This window comes from Sycon ciliatum, chromosome 4 (genome assembly GCF_964019385.1).
Source record: "Sycon ciliatum chromosome 4, ocSycCili1.1, whole genome shotgun sequence".
Classification (NCBI taxonomy): Eukaryota; Metazoa; Porifera; class Calcarea; order Leucosolenida; family Sycettidae; genus Sycon; species Sycon ciliatum.
The window spans coordinates 40,029,267-40,047,570 of NC_088646.1; the positions used below are offsets into that span (position 1 = coordinate 40,029,267).

The 18,304-nt window shown below is 47.6% G+C and overlaps 2 protein-coding genes across 7 annotated transcripts; one reads left to right on the forward strand and one right to left on the reverse strand.

The window, feature by feature from the left end:
* The first annotated feature begins 730 nt into the window (after positions 1 to 730).
* LOC135816141 (tRNA-splicing endonuclease subunit Sen34-like) lies at positions 731 to 12,903 on the forward strand. 6 transcript variants are annotated; one of them, XM_065329528.1, is made up of 8 exons: positions 747 to 875; positions 5,002 to 5,059; positions 7,994 to 8,128; positions 8,368 to 8,465; positions 9,594 to 9,930; positions 10,527 to 10,585; positions 11,028 to 11,121; positions 12,198 to 12,903. In XM_065329528.1, exons 3-8 carry the CDS (start codon positions 8,020 to 8,022, stop codon positions 12,431 to 12,433), a joined length of 933 nt encoding a protein of 310 aa, XP_065185600.1. In that variant the 5' UTR covers positions 747 to 875; positions 5,002 to 5,059; positions 7,994 to 8,019; the 3' UTR covers positions 12,434 to 12,903. The 6 variants fall into 6 exon arrangements, with proteins under 6 accessions (XP_065185596.1, XP_065185600.1, XP_065185601.1 ...); XM_065329524.1 differs by lacking the exon at positions 5,002 to 5,059 and having other exon boundaries at positions 731 to 875; XM_065329529.1 differs by lacking the exon at positions 5,002 to 5,059 and having other exon boundaries at positions 753 to 875; positions 8,372 to 8,465.
* Positions 12,904 to 13,773: 870 nt separating this feature from the next.
* Positions 13,774 to 17,365, reverse strand: LOC135816142 (uncharacterized). The gene is made up of 3 exons (XM_065329530.1): positions 16,986 to 17,365; positions 14,850 to 15,217; positions 13,774 to 14,637 (listed from the first exon to the last, which is right to left on the reverse strand). Exons 1-3 carry the CDS (start codon positions 17,071 to 17,073, stop codon positions 14,551 to 14,553), a joined length of 543 nt encoding a protein of 180 aa, XP_065185602.1. The 5' UTR covers positions 17,074 to 17,365; the 3' UTR covers positions 13,774 to 14,550.
* Between the last annotated feature and the right edge of the window lie 939 nt (positions 17,366 to 18,304).

An 18,304-nucleotide genomic window follows, 5' to 3' on the forward strand; every position in this document is an offset into this window, starting at 1 on the left:
AGAGATAGCAGTTGGCATAAACGGCCACGGCTGGTATTACATGCCATAAGCGGGAGCCTTTGAACTTCAGGTGGAACTTGATTCCGGGAGTGTGTTTGTCTTTGTGTGACGCCATGATGCTGGCAAGCAAGCTTACTTTAGTCTTGAAAGGCTATGTTTCACAAGTGTAAGTGATATTCTTGCTAGGCTCAGGGTAAGCAGGAATGGTCACTCGGTCTTCAGTGCGAGTTTGGAGCAGCACCAGCACTTGCCTTCTGAACCCGTCCAAACAGCACTATCGGTAATCTGTGATGTGCCGTGACGAGTTCCAGAATACAATTCAATGATCGAGTATTAGGAAGTTGCTAGTCATCTCAAGGTAGATGAATATAATGGAAACCAGGTTTTCATGAAAAACAAAGAGGACTAATGCTCTCTCGCGGCTCAGTCAAGAACGAAATCAGCCCAATCAAGACGGATCCCGTTCACTACCCACTGCTGCTACACCTCGCAATTCTGTGCTCGTACTCAAAATTGGAATCGAGACATAGGCTATTAATTTTTCGCAGAAATATGCAATAGCAGCAGGTGAAAAATTAAAATTTGCATGCAACCGGCCCATGCCATGGCGCCATGGCGATAGCTAGCTATCTCGTGCGCGTGCACGTAGACGTACGTAGATCTACGTTCACGTGCATGGTCTTTTGCCAGAAAAAGGTTTTGCTGTAAAAATACATTCAAGAGAATTTTACTTTTGCTGTTTGAACAATCTTCCTTTCCTGATTGTTGTTTGCTTGCTGAGTATACAATGGAGTGTGAAATGGCTAACATGTCATGTCCGGGCCTTGTAAGGGCTGTTCGCTGCAACGACAACTACTTTCTTTGGCGGCAAGAAGGTAATGATTTGCCAATTGTAAGCTACGATAAATTAATTGTTTTGAATCCTCAGTCCTGCACTCAAGTGTGACAGTATACTGGTAATAATATGCTTGTGTCAACGTACCCTGGAATATTTAGTCCACGATGCACAGAAAATCCCCAGAGGCAAATAAATACAGTTCGAGGGAGCTTCCTAGTGCCGACTACTAGTATTCAATGACTTGATGATGATTATGCAGGGTGTTCATGGCCGTGTGTGTGTCCCGGAGTTTTTTTTGTAGCAGCCAAAGTTTGTTTCCATGGCGGGAAATCGAGATTTTTCTAGGTACTGTACCGGTACGCGGTATCTACAGCCTGTAGAAATCCAACACCACCGAATTCCGTATTTTCCACAAGTGATTCCCCTGGAAAAAACTTTAAAAAGTGAGTGCGGCTTCTACTACTAGTTCTACGATGGTCAAATTAACGGTGATAAACGGGGTAGATGTCTGAATTTCATGACAAAAAATCTGGGTGCAGTGTATACTGTAAACACACTCAAGATTGCAGCCGTCTACCAGATGCTAATGCTGCAGAAGCCGGACTGTGACAATAATAAATATGGTAAAATACTTGAGCTCCGCATGGACCAGTGGTCGAAGGGAGATTTCGCAGAGCTGCAACGGGAAGCGGACACCATACAGACCTCTCTTCTATCGTCCAAGAACAAACATAAACGTGATTCAGTGGGTCCGTCGGTTGACCCTGCTAGGCGTTTTGCAGATTATGTCACCGCGGGCAAAGTGGGCAAGGCGCTCCGTGGCTTGACAAGCGGTGATGATGGAGGCGTGCATCAGTTGGACGACGAGATTGACGGACGCACTGTCCGGGATATCCTGAAAGACAAACATCCACCCGCAGAGCCGATGAGCGAGGACGCCGTTATTGGTGGTGATCCACCTGCTCCACCTCATCCGATCTATTTCAGCAGCCTTGGACGTCAGTCGATTAAGAGTGCAGCACTCGGTACGCAGGGTGCTGCGGGGCCGAGTGGTGTTGACGCCGAGAACTGGAGGCATTTTTGCGCTAGTTTCTCTGACGCCTCCCAGGGCCTTTGCGATGCACTAGCATCGTGTGCAAGGCGTTTAGCCTCCACGTACGTGCACCCAGCATCTTTGTCGGCTTTCACTGCGTGCAGATTGATAGCGTTGGACAAGCAACCCGGTGTCCGGCCGATTGGAATAGGTGAGGTCGCTCGACGCATTATAAGCAAGGCCATCCTCTCCGTCGTAGGCCAAGCCGTTCAGGAGGCGGTTGGGTGTATACAGCTATGCGCTGGCCAGGATTGCGGTATAGAGGCGGGAATACATGCGATGCAGCAGGCCTTTGAGCTGGATGACACCGAAGGAATTCTGATGGCGGATGCAAGTAATGCGTTCAACAGACTAAATCGACAGACTTGCTTAAGAAATGTTCGGCACTTGTGTCCATCACTTGCTACCGTTCTTATTAATACCTACCGTGATCCAGCTCATCTCTACGTGGACGGTGAAAGTATCCTGTCGCAAGAAGGGACAACACAGGGTGATCCCCTTGCAATGTACATGTACGCGTTGGGAATAATGCCCTTGATACGTTTGGCGGATGAGGCGGGTGCGGTGCAGTCATGGTTCGCGGACGATTCATCCGCTGCTGCTCGTCTTCGCAGACTCCGTCTATGGTGGGACATAATGGACAAGAGAGGACCGGCATATGGATATTACGTAAACCCAAAGAAATCGGTCCTTGTCGTCAAGGAAAGGTGTTACCAGGAGGCGACTGAATTGTTTCGAGACACTGGTGTAATGATAACGGACGAGGGATCACGATATCTTGGCGCAGCAATCGGAAGGGACAGCTTTCTTCAAAGCTATATCAAAACAAAGGTGGACGAATGGATGGGGGAACTGAAGAAGCTAGCAGTATTTGCACAAACCCAGCCGCAGGCTGCGTATTCTGCGTATGTGACGGGCCTCAGGGGTAGATGGGCGTTCCTCTGTCGTACCATGAAGGTACCCGAACCCATGTTCCAACCGCTGGAGGACATTGTGAAGTCTGAACTGATTCCCGCCTTAACTTGCCGTGCACCCCCAGGCGACACCCTCCGACGGCTTATGGCTTTGCCGTGTCGTCTGGGTGGGCTCGGTTTGATTAACCCTGTGTCCCTATGCCAACAATACGACTCGTCGGTTCGGATGACCAACCCTTTGTCTCGGAGAATCTTGTCAGGGGATGGCTCCATCGGTGACTCGGTAGTGTTAATCAGATCGGCCAAGAGAGACGCCAAGGCATCTTCTCGACGTCATCAGAAACTGGAATTCGACGCGATATCGGGCAGTGCGTCGGAGTCGCTACGACATGTCATAGACGTCGCGAAGGAGAAAGGGTCGTCGAGCTGGCTGACGTGCCGTCCACTTAAGAAATATCATTTTAATTTAACAAAGGGAGAGTTTTGGGACGGACTCTGCCTCCGTTACGGATGGACACCGGCCAGGGTACCGTCACACTGCTCTTGCGGCCAAGAGGCAACTGTCGCGCATTCCCTGTCGTGCCCCTATGGAGGGTTTCCCTCCATTAGACACAATGGTATTCGGGACGTCACGGCCCGGCTGCTGGACGAGGTGTGCACCAGTGTGTCCATCGAGCCCTTGCTGCAACCGCTGACGGGGGAGCGTCTTCGCTACCGGACCGCAAATGTGGAAGACCGTGCCCGGTTGGATGTCGCTGCCAATGGTTTGTGGGGCAGTCGTTTTGAGCGTACACTTATTGATATACGGGTTTTTAATCCTCACTCACGCTCAAATCGATCTGCACCACATACTATTGTGTATCAGCGACATGAAAAAGAAAAGAGAAGGCACTATGAGGAGCGGGTGAGGCAGGTTGAGCAAGCCTCCTTTGTTCCGGCGGTCATGTCAGCCAGTGGCGGAATGGGTCCGGCATCAACAGCACTGTACAAACGAATTGCTCATCTGTTGGCGGAGAAGAGGGGTGAGCATTACTCTCATGTCATGGCATTTGTTAGATGCAGGATTTCCTTCAGCCTTCTGAAATCCTGTATCATGTGCATTCGCGGTTGTAGGCGTTTAAATTTTGGTTTGAAATTTGCACCCTCCTGCGGAGCCCACGCTGCTTTGGCAGTGGCGGAGGCTCGCTTGCCGACGTAACCGTCGGAGATCATCATGAACAATGGACTGACTAATTATTCACTTGTCCTGTCTTTATAAATAACATGTTATTGCATATGTTCTTGGTTTAAAAAAAAAAAAAAAAAAAAAAAAAAAAAAAGTGTATACTGTAAAAGCCATTATTCTAACGAGGCGCATATATAACGATTTCCCGAAATTGACTAGTTTACGTGTACCAAAGGTGACGATTCTCACTCATTCTCAACGCTCAATAGGACAGTATATGTATCGATTTCTGTATAGCGATTTCTATTTTAACGACAGATTTCTCCTCGTTAACTAACGAGTTAGGACTTCGTTATATATATGGCTTTTACAGTACTCCGGAAAATGCGGTAATGCGGTATTGTCCAGCTTTGGACCTCTGCCACCGACTTGTCCTTTGAAAGAGAATGCCAACACCTGTTGGTTGCTCTTCAGTAGTTTCTCTATCTTCTACATTCTACGTATATTTATATTCAACTCGAATGGTGAGCCAATGTAATCATAGATAAAAAGGAGAAGGACAAGTTTAGTCAGAACTCGTACCATTTCCCCTAAGTGCGAAGACTCCACTGTAGCCATCCACCATCCCATACATCTTCACGACACTCTACAAACGGTCTCTGGGCTACACCAATCACTAAAAGAAAAAAGAGATAATCATTCGAATTTTCGGGAATGTAGTCACTGCAGACAAAACAGAGTGACAAATACAAGCATGTTGGCCAAAAGGTGTAGGGTGTGGGAACGATAGCATGAGAGTGTGTGGCTAGGTGTTGTGGTGAAAATTCCACTTGAGTCGAAATATTAACACGGAATAGATGAAGAGATATGAAAATTCCACCTGAATCAAAATATTAACACGGAATAGATGAAGAGATGTGAAAATTCAGGTGGAATTTTCACCACAACATTTGTACCATTTTGTCCTCCTTTTTATCCATATTCATGATAGTCGAATGTAATAGTGCCGTGGAGTCGGGTAGAGTGCCCAAGCACTATCGACACGGCGGGTACGTATAGAACAAGGGTAGAACTAATGATAATTATAATGTGAAATTGTTTGCTCTGCACAACCTTGGGGCAGAATTTTGGCATGAAATTCTCTGCTCGCCAACTGTTGAGTACTTGCTGAGTATACCATGCAATACACGGTTTAAACTCATGTTACAGCGCTATCACGGTTGCAACATTCTTTCAAATTGTGACATAGCCAGTCCGACGCTTGGCATCATCATGCCCTCTCGTAATCCAGTGGCTTGCCTCTCCTGGATGACAGTCGTTCTGTAACGTGCATGTGTGTCACGTCCAGCCACTGCTCCAACCTTTGCAAGCATACGCACAAGTTGCGAGGAATGGCTGTCCGTCTCCATCACATCCGCCAGCAGCATATGTAGTGGGTGTGTACACGATGGAGTAGCGGAATGCAGCATGACGGAACTTGCATACACACATCTGAGCTGCTTGGTGTGCTCAGCAGAGGTTGATGGTTCAGTGCATATTCTAAGTCATCGCCATACAACATGCTCCGCACTGCATCCCATAATGCTGGATTTATACTGCGCACCACATCTCGTATATCCACATCAGTCAGCCTACCTGGTGCGTACTCCCTCTTCTCACACTCTTTCGATTGCTCCATCAGCAGCGTGTGGATTGCAGATGTGGTGAAATGGAGTGTGTTCCCTGGTGTACCCAGGGTATGCGTCGCGTTAGCGCTGTTCTGCCTTGACTTGAGGAGGTTCGAATGTAGGGCAGTACGAAGGTCGCCACCTTGGCGGTACAAGAGGGTGCTGTCCTTCTTTGCCAAGACACCTCTGCTGGTGGCCGAGATGCTGTTTCAGGATAGTTAACAACTATTTCCCTGACCTCTGCAATGCCTCTGGCTGATCGCTTTCCAGTGCTGTTGCCAGAAGCATTGCGTCATTGGCCGGGATCATGTTGCCAACCAGCAAAACGGCGGCCCGCAGATGTTCATCGTCCTCAATCTCAGCGCGGAGTCCGCATTGCCCAAGGGCATGGTCAGTGCTCACTGGGCCGTCAATGATGAGCAAGGCCAGTTGTGCCTTGTAGCTGCACACCTTGCATACCCTATCATCGTGTGTCAGTGCTGTGTCTAGCATGGCATTAATAGCGTCTGCATTCGGGCACTTGCGCTCACGGGGTGTTCTCACGTGGCACATGGCACAGTTGATGTGAGCTGCCTGATAGCTTTCTCTGTAATGCTGACGGCACATGTCGCGTGTGTGCACAATCTCGGTGCATTCTGGAGCCGTGCATATACTGCATGATGGCACCTCTTCCCGTCGCAGTTTCTTGGCACGGCTCCAGCATATGCATAGGCATCTTGCTGAAGGTGTCTTGTTGCACTTGTGTGCGTGAGTTTGTTCCATGTATCGATGTTGCACGGGTGTGTGAATCTGCCCTGAGGCGGAACATAGTCATGCACCGTGTAGGTTGGGTCGCATTGCTGGTCCGGGTGCAAAGTGGCACTCCTGGGAGGTCTACCCATCAGTTTGCATTTTTCCCGTAGCTATGCGAAAGACGTTACTTCAGTAACGTCTGGCGCTAGCCAGGGTCCACACAGCTTTAATTTATACCAAGGGCTTCAGCGAGGAGATCAAGAAAACGATCGCCGGCCTAAATTTCCTTCAAACTGGGGGCCGAGGGAGGTTGAATCTCGGATATCACTGTCTCAAAACAAATCAACATGGATGTGTTGCCTTCTGGTGATGGGGAGAATTCCATCCACTTTTCAGCCTCGCTGAGTACATTTTCAAAATTCTCTGGCCTGGGGTCAGATTTGGGAACTAAAAGCGCAACCTTTAGGGCTCTTTTTCGGTACTGTTGCTTCGGTTGGTAGGACCTACACTTCCTTATTACTATTACTTGCTGCACCTATACTGGGAAATGCAAACCTTTTTCTTCTTCTGTTGGAATCTTCAAGGCGTACGCGCACAGTGACGAGAAATAATCAATTTCAAACTCCTTCCTGTTACCTTACTCCGAAATGCAAATACCTGTAATTGGATCAGTCCTGCTTCAATGTCATCATAGGCGTCGGAAGCTGTTTCTGATTGGTCCGGCTCCGCCGGAAAGGAAATTTGAAAAAAATCAAGCCAAAATGTACATTTTGAGGGCGTATGCCACCCTTGCATGATAAAATATGTTTTAAGAACCCCGGTAAATTTCAATAGGTGGGTGACCGAGGAGAAAAATACTCGGCCACAATATTGATTCGTCTCCGATGCCCATGATAATGTGTACATGCTCAGGGGTGTCGGAACCGGGGGGTGTCGGAAACGGTGCGGCAGGTGCGGCCAAAGACGCACCAATAATTTCATCTGGAGAATTTTGAAGCAATAAAAAATGGGCTATTTGGGCCCAATTTTCCGATTTTTTCCCAGGGGAGGGCCCCGGACCCCCATCTTTTCATAGCCACGCCAATGTTGAATACCTTCCGACGTCCCTGATGCTTCACGAGGTATTACCACAGTTCGCAGCACATATCATTTCAAGCCTGCGTGAAGGGAGCAGACTAGTCGCTTTGCACAGCCAGTTCGCGCATGTACAGTGCTGGCAACTGAAATCCGAGCCCCTTGGCGGCGCGCCGTGGCGCCGCCAAGGGGGTCGGATTTCAGTTGCCAGCACTGTAGCTTTGGAGTGCATCTGAGCTGGCATGAATACCCATTGAATAGTGCACGGCTTGTGGCTGTAGGACAGAAACGAGTTGGATACTGGCAGTGTAACTGGGGTAAAGCAGGTCTGCTGTAAACAAGTTTACTTTCATGAAACTGCAGGAGCCCTCACCACTCTGGCATTGTTTCTCATGTTGTTTTTCTGTCTGGGCAGATGTTGAAGCCCTACGTCTTGAGAGTCTTTCATGAAACTGCAGGCGCTCTCACCACTCTGCCGTTGTTTCTCGTACTGTTTGTCTGTCTGGTCAGATGTTGAAGCCCTACGTCTGGAGAACATGCCTCTCACACTGTGCGGCAGCTTGCCTCGGTCCAGTCGCCAGAACAATCTGTTTGGATTGCCTGCTGTCCTAAGTGCATGTCAAGTTGCAACACTGCGGGACAAAGGTACTTTAATGTGCATCACAATGTACAGAGGTGGCTTGTGGTTGACGAGATTTTGATTTTTAGTCCAAATTTCACCCTTACTGGTACCGTTGTGTTGGCTCCATGTACGGTTCATGCTGCAAACATAAGGACAGTCTGCTCCTGTATGTTGTTTTTTTGCCTGTGGACATTTGTGGAGGATCCGTCGTCCTGATCAGTTTGTTGTCGTGTGTGTGTGTGTGTGTGTGGCGTTGTTCCAGGAAGGGCGGAAGTGACATCAACTCTGGCCCACCGCGATGTCACGTCTGATGAGCACGATCGGTTTTGGATCCAGCGGGAGCAGAACGCACGGGTGCAGGTGAGTTGCGATCTGTGACGCGTGCGTGATGCATGCAATCTCAATAATCTCAATCCTACGAATCATGATCAGGACACCATCATAGCTTAGTTAGGGTTTAGTCGATTTTTTGGATCGGTGGGTACTGGTATCGGGAGATACAGTGTGTGTCCATCAAGATGCTTCATTTTGTCTTCTTTTTCTAATAATTGGTAGCACCAATAAGCACCACTGCTCGGCCTTCGTCACAGGGAAGAATGTTGACGCTTACCAGTTTCTACTTATCACTACTTATAAACCCCGCTGAAATAATTGAAATCGTACCCTAATGCTGCCTGGTATCCCAATAAGGTAGTTAGTACATACAGTAGTTGCTCGCCGGGGTTGTCCTCCGTGGAAACCGTGAGAGCTGATCAGCCATTAGACCGCGTGTACACTGCCGTAGACATGTCATCTGCACACATTTTCTGGACAAAAATGGGTGCTTTCAAGAGACTTTTGCAGTCGGTTTTTTTGGTGATTTGCAGATCAAAACACAGTGCAACACGCATTTAGTCATGCTGGTTTATACGCACTTTGTCATTGTGCACTCTGGTCTTTATTGGAGTCCAGGAGAGTACTATGCTTGTACAGTGTTGCTCAATGAAATCCGATCAAGCGAGTAAATGCCACGCCAGGCGCTGTGCTGCCCAAGACCTGCGGACACTGGGATGTGAGCTGAGGCAGGGTGTAGATGTGATGCGATTGGGTTTCTTTGAGCAGCACTGTAGTAGTAGTAGTAGTAGTAGTAGTAGTAGTAGTAGTAGTAGTAGTAGTAGTGTGTGTGTGTGTGTGTGTGTGTGTATGTGTGTGTGCGTGTGTGTGTGTGTGTGTGCGCTTGCGCGTGCGGGTGTGTGTGTGTGTGTGTGTGTGTGTGTGTGTGTGTGTGTGTGTGTGCGGGATTCACTGGCCAGAAAAATCACTTCAAATAGCTGTATGGTGTAGACCAGGCTGAATAGTGACGGTCAATTCTTCAGCCTTGCAAGCTGTTGAATGGTGCAATCCCAGCACAAGTTGCTATGGCTTCTGCCGTAGCATTGCTACCATCGCCTCTGGCGATGGGCGTCAAAGGTCAAGGTGTGTGTGCTTGTTATGTCTGTACGTGTGCAGGCCAATGAGATGTTGGCTGTGCGACAGCAGCAGATTGCCGAGGGTGTGCGTCGGCACCTGGAGAGATCCGAGATGAACGATGACGAGAGTACTGCTGGGGCAGCTCGTTGCAGTGCGAGCAGCAATAGTGGCCATGATCAGGCTGAGGAGAGTTCAACGATGGCTGCGAGCGGAGCGCAATGCTCTGCGAGTGCCGAGCTCGACAACGATGACATGAGCTGTGATCGGAAAGACAAGGTAGTTGCCAGCACAAGCTCCAGAGTGCAGAGCAGCAGCAGTAGCAGCACGAGCACTTCACCAGCAGTGCAACAGTCTGTTATCGTCCGCACTATGATCGGTCAGTACCCTCCGCTTTGTTCTCTATCTTCCTGGCATTTTGCCCAAGAGCACCTTGACTGAGAGCTGCACACCTCGGCATGTAACCAAGCTGTAAATTGATAGGTTTGCAACTCGTAAAACGAGACGCTGACTGATTATCACATCCCGAGTCGGACTCTCTGCACTCTGCGGTGAACTAGCACCAGATGCTACACACCCCTAGCACCACAGACACTCTGCGGTGCACTCGACCATGGCGCTTCAGTACAATCAAGTCACGTTAGAGCATTAGTCTGTAGATACGTGACTAGCAGTGCTAGCTGTGGAGAGTGCAACAACGTTACTGTTCTGGCGAAGGTGAATAGGTGGGGAATACGAGTGTTGCAACGTGGCAACTGTAGTGCAGGAAAGGCAGGGACTTTTGTTTTTTCAAGTCGGCAAGCTGAATTGTCGTTGTTACCTGTATTGAAATGCAAACACAATATATTGTGCTGAATTGGAGAAACAAAGAGGAGATTAAGTAGCTGGGCTCATCTGATGGGAAAGATCTCAATGATACCTACATGATCACATCCTTACTCTGGCAATTACAAATTATGTGTCGGTCTTGTGTAGGTGATTCGTTTCCACCGATACCACTCGAAAAGTTTGACTACCCTCGAACTGAATCCGAGGTAAGCCGCTGTTGTTCTGCTGTTGGATGCATGACTGATATCGTACTGTGCATGTTTGCATCTACTGGAGTGTGTCTGTAGTGTTTGCTCAACTCCCAGAATGTTTTCATGTAGTGCATAATGGTGGAGGGAGGGGAGAATGTCTGCAGCAATGCATCCATTTTTCCATGCTGGAGCATGCACGGGACAGGAAAGTGATTCCAACACTGTTCTTCTCGCTATGTCCATTGCACTCGACAAGTTCAGAATTTATGTACAGTGACGTCTCTCCCCCCCCCCCCCCCCCATCGATTTCTGTATAACGATTTCTATTTTAACGACAGATTTCTCCTCGTTAACTCGTTAGAGTTAGCACTTCGTTATATACATGGCTTTTATAGTAACTTCATGTATAAGGATCTGTGGCCTTCTCTCTTCCTGTCTTCATCATTGTCCCTTGCAGTGTCAACGCTGGATGGTGTTCAAACATCTGACAGACCAGGGCTATCACCTGTGTAGTGGGTTGAATTTCGGTGCTGACTTCATTATGTACAAAGGTGAGATAACATTACACCAGCTGTGCTGTATGGCTATGGTAGCATGTAACGTTACTGTATGACTGGTAGCATGTGCTGTATGGCTGTGGTCACAGTGTGGTGGCATGTGCTGCATGGCTGTGGTCACAGTGTGGTGGCATGTGCTGCATGGCTGTGGTCACAGTGTGGTGGCATGTGCTGCATGAACACATGTACAATGGTGTGTGGGCTCGTTGTCAAAGTATCCTATCCAGGTTAGAATCAACTTCTAAGGCTCAAAATCCGGGGTGTGCACCAGATGTGAAGTGAACCCTAATCTTTGCTGGTGAAAAGGCGGTGGGCATTGCACTGCATTTTTACTCCTCTGTGCATTTTCTATTTGCCCAATACATAATCATTTCTAGGGTCTTCACATGCCAGAACTAACTGGGAACAGAGAAAATAGCACATCTTCCTGTAAAAGTGTCTTCGCCTCCAAAGTGGTCTTTTTTTAGAGCTCGTGGTTGAGTGGATACAACTTTGAATAGTACTACAATCGCCTCTACTTATAACGAACTCGCATATCGAATTTCGTGATATAGCGAACCATTGTCCATGTCCCTGTTTGAACCCATACAATATTGACCCTTTATAGCAAACAGTTTTCGTTTATAACGAACCAAATCTTGTAGGGCTGCATATACATGTACATGGTACACCAAGTACATGACTGTATACCGTAAAGTCTTGTATAAAAGCCGCACTGGAATAGAAGCCGCAAGTTTGGGCCCATCAAATCACACATAAGCCTGGTGTTAGTGTTGACATACATAGAAATACCTGTCTTGTGTAGAAGCCTGTCTCATAATTATAGAAGCCTGCAAAATTTCACCAAGAAAGTCATAGAAGCCGCGGCTTTTATACACGACTTTACGGTACTCATACTGTTATGGGCCACATGTCAGTCATGACTTTCTGCTTGTATGGTGTGAGTGCATTTCTGTTATAAAGAACTAATTCTCCTGCACAATGGTGTTCGCTATATCAGGAGTCGACTGTACAAGTAGTTTCTGATTTTGATTATTTCTGGCTATCTGTTCTACCTTCCTACACGATAGGTGATCCACTGCTGGTGCATTCTTGTGCCATTGTGCTAGTCGTGCCCCACTCACAGAAGATGTCTTTGACCAGATTGGTGGCGGCTGGGCGGCTGGCGTCCAAGGCTAGAAAGACAGTTCTGCTGGCATCGTATACTGGACGTTGGCAGCAGCCACGGCCGGCAGAACATTTGCGTTCTTCAGAGGATGAGAGTGGAGTTCGGTGTGTCACTTTTCAATGGAGCGGCATACACTGAAGTAGAATTGATCATGTACATACACTGTACGTGTAAATCTACACTTACTTGTAATTCCATAATTCTACCTCAGTTTGTAACTGCCAATATGGCATTACCATTCCAGTCATAACAGCATACAATTACTTCGAAGTAGAAACTTTTTTATATTTATTTTCCGGCAGATCAGCTGCTTTTTTTGCTCACCAAAACCCACGAAATATTTCAACTTTTTTTTAAATCAATGTAGCATGTAGTATTGTTGACTGATACTGTATTTATGTTTAGTATTAATAATTTTATTTTCAGGATTACTCCACAAATCATCGCAAATACGTTTTACCCACCCAGTACCAGTATTGCCAAAATCCATGGTTGTGGTGTTAGGGATCATACTTGAAGGACATAACTAGCTTTCTCACAAACCAAACTACTTTTTTTGGGAGGGAATGGCCGATTTTGCTTCCGATAATATAACCCATGCCCATAAATTGTCCACATACGTGTGTGTGTGTGTGTGTGTGTGTGTGTGTGTGTGTGTGTGTGTGTGTGTGTGTGTGTGTGTGTGTGTGTGGTCAAGAGATTCCATAACATGTTACTGCGATATTACGAACGGGGTCCCTTATGGACTCTTGATCTTCATAGTCCACTTCATGCCTACGTGAAGAATGATGCTATGCAACATCTGGGTCAGGGGATGAAAGACACTGACATGTGGCTTATATTGAGAATACTCCCAACATAACTCCCAGGCAGGAGCAGAGTACAACTGCCCAACAAGCACCGTAATAGGTTGACCAAAACTTTTTTTATTTTTCATTTCCATACCTGTCTGAACTTTTTGGAATGAGGAGATTGGATGCAAATACATCTAGGGGGTGGGGGTATCTCTTTGCCTATCAAATCCTATGTAAAGGAATTATTTTGCCCAAATTTGAAACTTTTCCATCAAATTTACAAAGTGAAGTACGCAGAACACTACACACTGTTGAATCCTGGTTTAGATGCTTTTCAAAGATGATGTCAACAAGCAAGCAAGAAAGTTTGACCGCAAATAACTAGGTTATTTTTCCTGAGGTACTTGTGTGGCACATCCCCAACTTGTTATCCACCGAAGAGCTTGTTTATAGGTTTGTCTGACACCATGGCTATGGCCGTACCATACTGAGTTGGCAATGAGTAAACCTTATGCACGTCCACGTCCCACCGAGCCTTCTCCAAAGCATGACACGATTCCTCGCACCCTCCGCACTCGCAATCTCAGCCTCTGCGTCATCCCTATCAACAAACTGATCCAACAGAAGCAATAAGGATGCACATCAGTGACGATATCCAAGGACTTGCGATCATCTTGAGCATACTTCGGAAAAGCGCCCGTGAAGGCTAATTTCTACATAATTATAGGATCAACAGTACACACACATCAATGCACACAATATTACTACCTATAACGTTAGGTACAGATTGATGGATGGACCGTGTCAAGGCCACCTCGCAAAGTAACTGTGGAGCAAAGGAGAGGTGCAAAAACAGCACTAGTTTTATACTGGATTTTGCATTGAGCGACTCTAAGTGAAGAAGTGGTGAAAACCATTTTGGAAAAACGCCTACGTGCAACAAACACAACACTTGGGAAGTGGAAGATAGTGCTTCTCTGGAATTCTAAAAACGAAATGAAAACTAAGTGACTAGACCGGTGACTCACTGAGAGAGCGTTATGCTGAACTTGTTACTCACTGAGAGAGAGCGTTGTAGCCGCTACAGATTTTGTGCGTACATGTATTTACTGCCATGTTGGTTTAGGATGTATATTAGAAATTATCAGAAAGTAAGATTGTTATGGAACACAGTTGAAGGTGATGGCTCTGACTTGCAATGTCTAGACAACATCAACAATGCATATGAAGGGAACAGCTCTCAAGTGCTGCTACTTGTACACCTAATCAAGTACATACAACGCGGTGCTCAGCAGTGACATGTGCGTATATACTAATGTGTCCTGCGATAAAGTGTGGCCGAAACAAACAAATAGTGCATCGCTATCGCACCATCAGAGAGTGAGTGAGTGAGTGTGAGAGAGAGAGAAAGAGAGAGAGAGAGAGAGAGAGAGTACCCGGTTGGTTAGAAATCCTTGAGACTTAAACAAATTCCAGGGAGAAAGCTTCGATTTCTTCGAAGTGGTCTTTCACATCATCCTTGAGCTTTTCCACTGCTGCGTTGATAGACTAAAGCAAAGAACACACACAACCAACACAATCACGTGTTGCTCCCAACACACACACACACACACACACACACACACACACACACACACACACACACACACACAATCCCTCAAGTATCGCTAAAGTTGCTACACCCTCTTTAGACTCTTCAACACAATCCTAAAGAGAATAAACACTTCAATAGTGAGACAAGATAAAAGTACAGTACGCACCTCTTTTCTCGGTCGACGCCGTTTAGTAGGCCGTTCAGTGGAGGAGGATGGCATACAGTTAGCAGCATCGCCGGAGCCGTTTGAATCCACTGAAATGGCATCATCCGATAGAGAGCGCGATGACAGGGACGGAGATAGGGTAGCACTAATGGCACTGCTTACACGCCCTGACGACAGGATCTGTTCTGCGGCCAGTGGAGACGGTCGTGTGGATGACGGCAATGACGACGACGGCGGCTTTAGGTCGACCATGGAGTCATCCATCTGCTCTTGCAGTGGCTTGAGCGGTGACATGCCAGGTGAGGGCATGACAACGGGACGTTTCCGCTTCGTCGCCTTGACAGCAGGAGTCGATGTGGCGGGTCCAACTGCAGCATGTCACATGATCAATGGACTGAGAGCCATTAGTGCATGTTTAAGTTAATGTGATAACAGACCATGCAAACACGCAGCCGAGTTGACTACCCTGATGACTACCCTGATGACTACCCTGATGACTACCCTGATGACTACCCTGATGACTACCCTGATGACTACCCTGATGGAGTCATCAGGAGTTGGAAGTATATGGAGTGCAGTACTGGTAGACACTATGACACTATTCCTGAAACTATGCAAAAGACGTTCTGCAGTAGCGTCTGGCATAGCCACGACACTCTATTTCATGCGTGTGTGTGTATGTGTATATGTGTGTGTGTGTGTGTGTGTGTGTGTGTGTGTATGTGTGTGTGCGTGTGACGACTCTGCACTGGTTACCATCTCCCATGAGGGTGCGCAACAGGCTCTGGCTGCGTTTGTGCATGTTGCTGGTGCATTTGGCCTGAAGGCGAATCTGGCAAAAACCAAGGTCATGTCGGTCGGCTACGGACTCACAGCAAATTGCCGCTTGCCTTTGATGGTAGCGGGTGATATTGTTGAGAGCGGGACTGACTTCAGGTACCTCAGCTCCATCGTACATACGGATGGATCGGCTCATGATATCAAATCACGCATTGCTGGAGCATCGAGGGCTTTGAGGTGCTGCGTCATACATTTTTCGTGGATCGCAACCTGTCAATTTCCACCAAGCGACAGGTGTATGAGGCGTGTGTGGTGTCCCTGTTGCTGTACTGCTCTGAGTGCTCTGAGTGCTGGGTGCCGCTGAGCCGGGATTTAGCCGCCCTCTCTACATTTCATATGAGATGTGTCTGATCGGTTTTGGGCAAAACTCAACTTGACGTGAGGACATCCTGTTTGACGAACACCGAGGTTCTGGCAGTCTGGAACTCCGCCAGACAGGAAGATCTACCAACCCGTCTCATGCGTCACCGGATGGAGCGGCTTGGCCATCTCTGCAGAACGGAGGAAGAGTGCAATCCGCGTCAGCTGCTGTTTGGCTCCCTCTTGCCGACCCGTCCTGCCTGTGGCCCTCGGAAGAGGTGGCGTGATGCCGTGGGAGCGGATGTTCGCTGCCTCGACCTGGGCGATGAGGCCTGGTTCGATCTGGCGCAGGAGCGCAGTGAATGGCGAGGGGCATACTCTAGCGTTGCGTCATCTGGACCTCGCCAACAACAGCGAACACCATGCGCGGTCTGTGGAAGGTCATTCTCCAAGAGTGGTATGGCCCGACATAAGTACAAGGAGGAACGCAGCAAGCCGATAGCACATCAGGTTGGGAGCAGGAAATGCCCCACGTGTCAGCAGTGGTTTAGGAGCACCGGAGGCCTCGCTGGCCACAAATGTCTACCGGATGATCGCTCTATGTGCCCAGCAGTGGGCCCTTCATCATCTACTCGCAACTCGGTTGCAGCAGTACAGGTGCCGACGAGGACTCAGCTCTCGCTACCCTGCTGTCAGGCTCATTGCAGCGCATGTGGCAGGTGCTGCTGATCAAAGAGGGGTTTTCAACTCCACAGCTGTACCAAATATAACATTTAAACTCTCCCTAGGTGTGTGTGTGTGTGTGTGTGTGTGTGTGTGTGTGTGTGTGTGTGTGTGTGTGTGCATATGGACTGTTTACGGCTGATGTTGCTCCAAAGCAGTTTCCTACTATGAACCAACTAACAGAGTTGCCGATATTGTTGTTGAGTCTAGCAAATTTCATCTCGTGGAAAGCATGTGCTAGTCAGGATTGATGATTTCTACACACTCACTCACCTGGTCCTAATTGGACAGCAGACAGGTGAAGTTTGCTGTTCTCAATGTCTTTGCCTTTACGCACAGCAGACTTAGTTGTTCTTCCCATTGTTCAGTGATAGGCCTACATGCCTGCTGCGGCAACATTTGGTTACCTCCAGAGCCTTAGCATCAACACCTCAGCTGCACGAATGCTCTGAGTTCTGAGTTCACGGAGTTCAACACTACAACCAGACTTTCTGAGTCGGCACCACCTCGCAGGACATTCAGCGTCCCGTCCGCAACTGAGTTTAATCGATCTCCAATTCGACGGAGGGTTATTTCAGCAACGTTAGTTTCTCTCTTTATCTTTCGTCTTCGCAAGCTACTTTTCTCTGTGTCAGAAAGCAAGCTTGGCACACAGACAAGAGTCAGACGAGTTTTCAAAATCAGCGCCAAGCGTGCTAGCAACTGACGTCATGCATGATCGGCGAAAAATATTTTTTATTTTGCCTCGGCCAGGCCAGGGATATCCCGGGTATACTGTAGGGCCAGGGCAACATCCCGGGCTGGAAGTGGAAGCTGCTTGCTTTCAAGTACTCAGTAATTATTATTATTTTCAGTATGCCCTGTGGCGTTGATATTCACGGTGTGTCGGTGGTTTGTTGGCGATTCCTGTAGCTGAACTATTTGCGTGACTCAGTATTTCAGCTGCTAGTACTTCTCAGCTCTAAATGGTCAGCGAGGTATCAGTAAGAACTAATACTTTTTAAGAATTTTCTTTATACTAAAAAAATGCTAGTTCTCAGCTCAGTGCAATTGCAAGTACACATAATGTACTGATATCTACATTGTACTGTCGTTACATCATGTCAGAAAGTGGGTTGACGTATTTTCCGGAGTATAAGCCGCACCCCCCCCCCCCCCATTTTTTGCCACGAAACACAGACGTCATCTACCCTATTTATCAGTGTTAATTTGATGATCGGAGTTAGCCGCACCACCCCCTCCCCCCTTTTTGGGGGTGAATTTTCAGTGTTCAAAGTGTGGCTTATACTCCGGAAAATACGGTATTGACCCTTGTGTGTACCTCATGCCAGGGTACGCTGCAAACATGCTAATGTACAGTGAAAGTTCAGTGCAACGGTTACGTACCTCCAAGGACCATTTTTAGAATACCGGTACGACGTCAGGCACATGTTTGAAGCGGAGGGTCCGATATCGAAAAATAGTACTTTTTATCCTGAAACTTAGTACTTTTTTCCGCCAAAGCTATGCTACGATAGTCACATACATGTACACGACATGTAGTGCTGGGATGACAATTACACCATAGCCTAATGATGAACATCGTTGGCCCA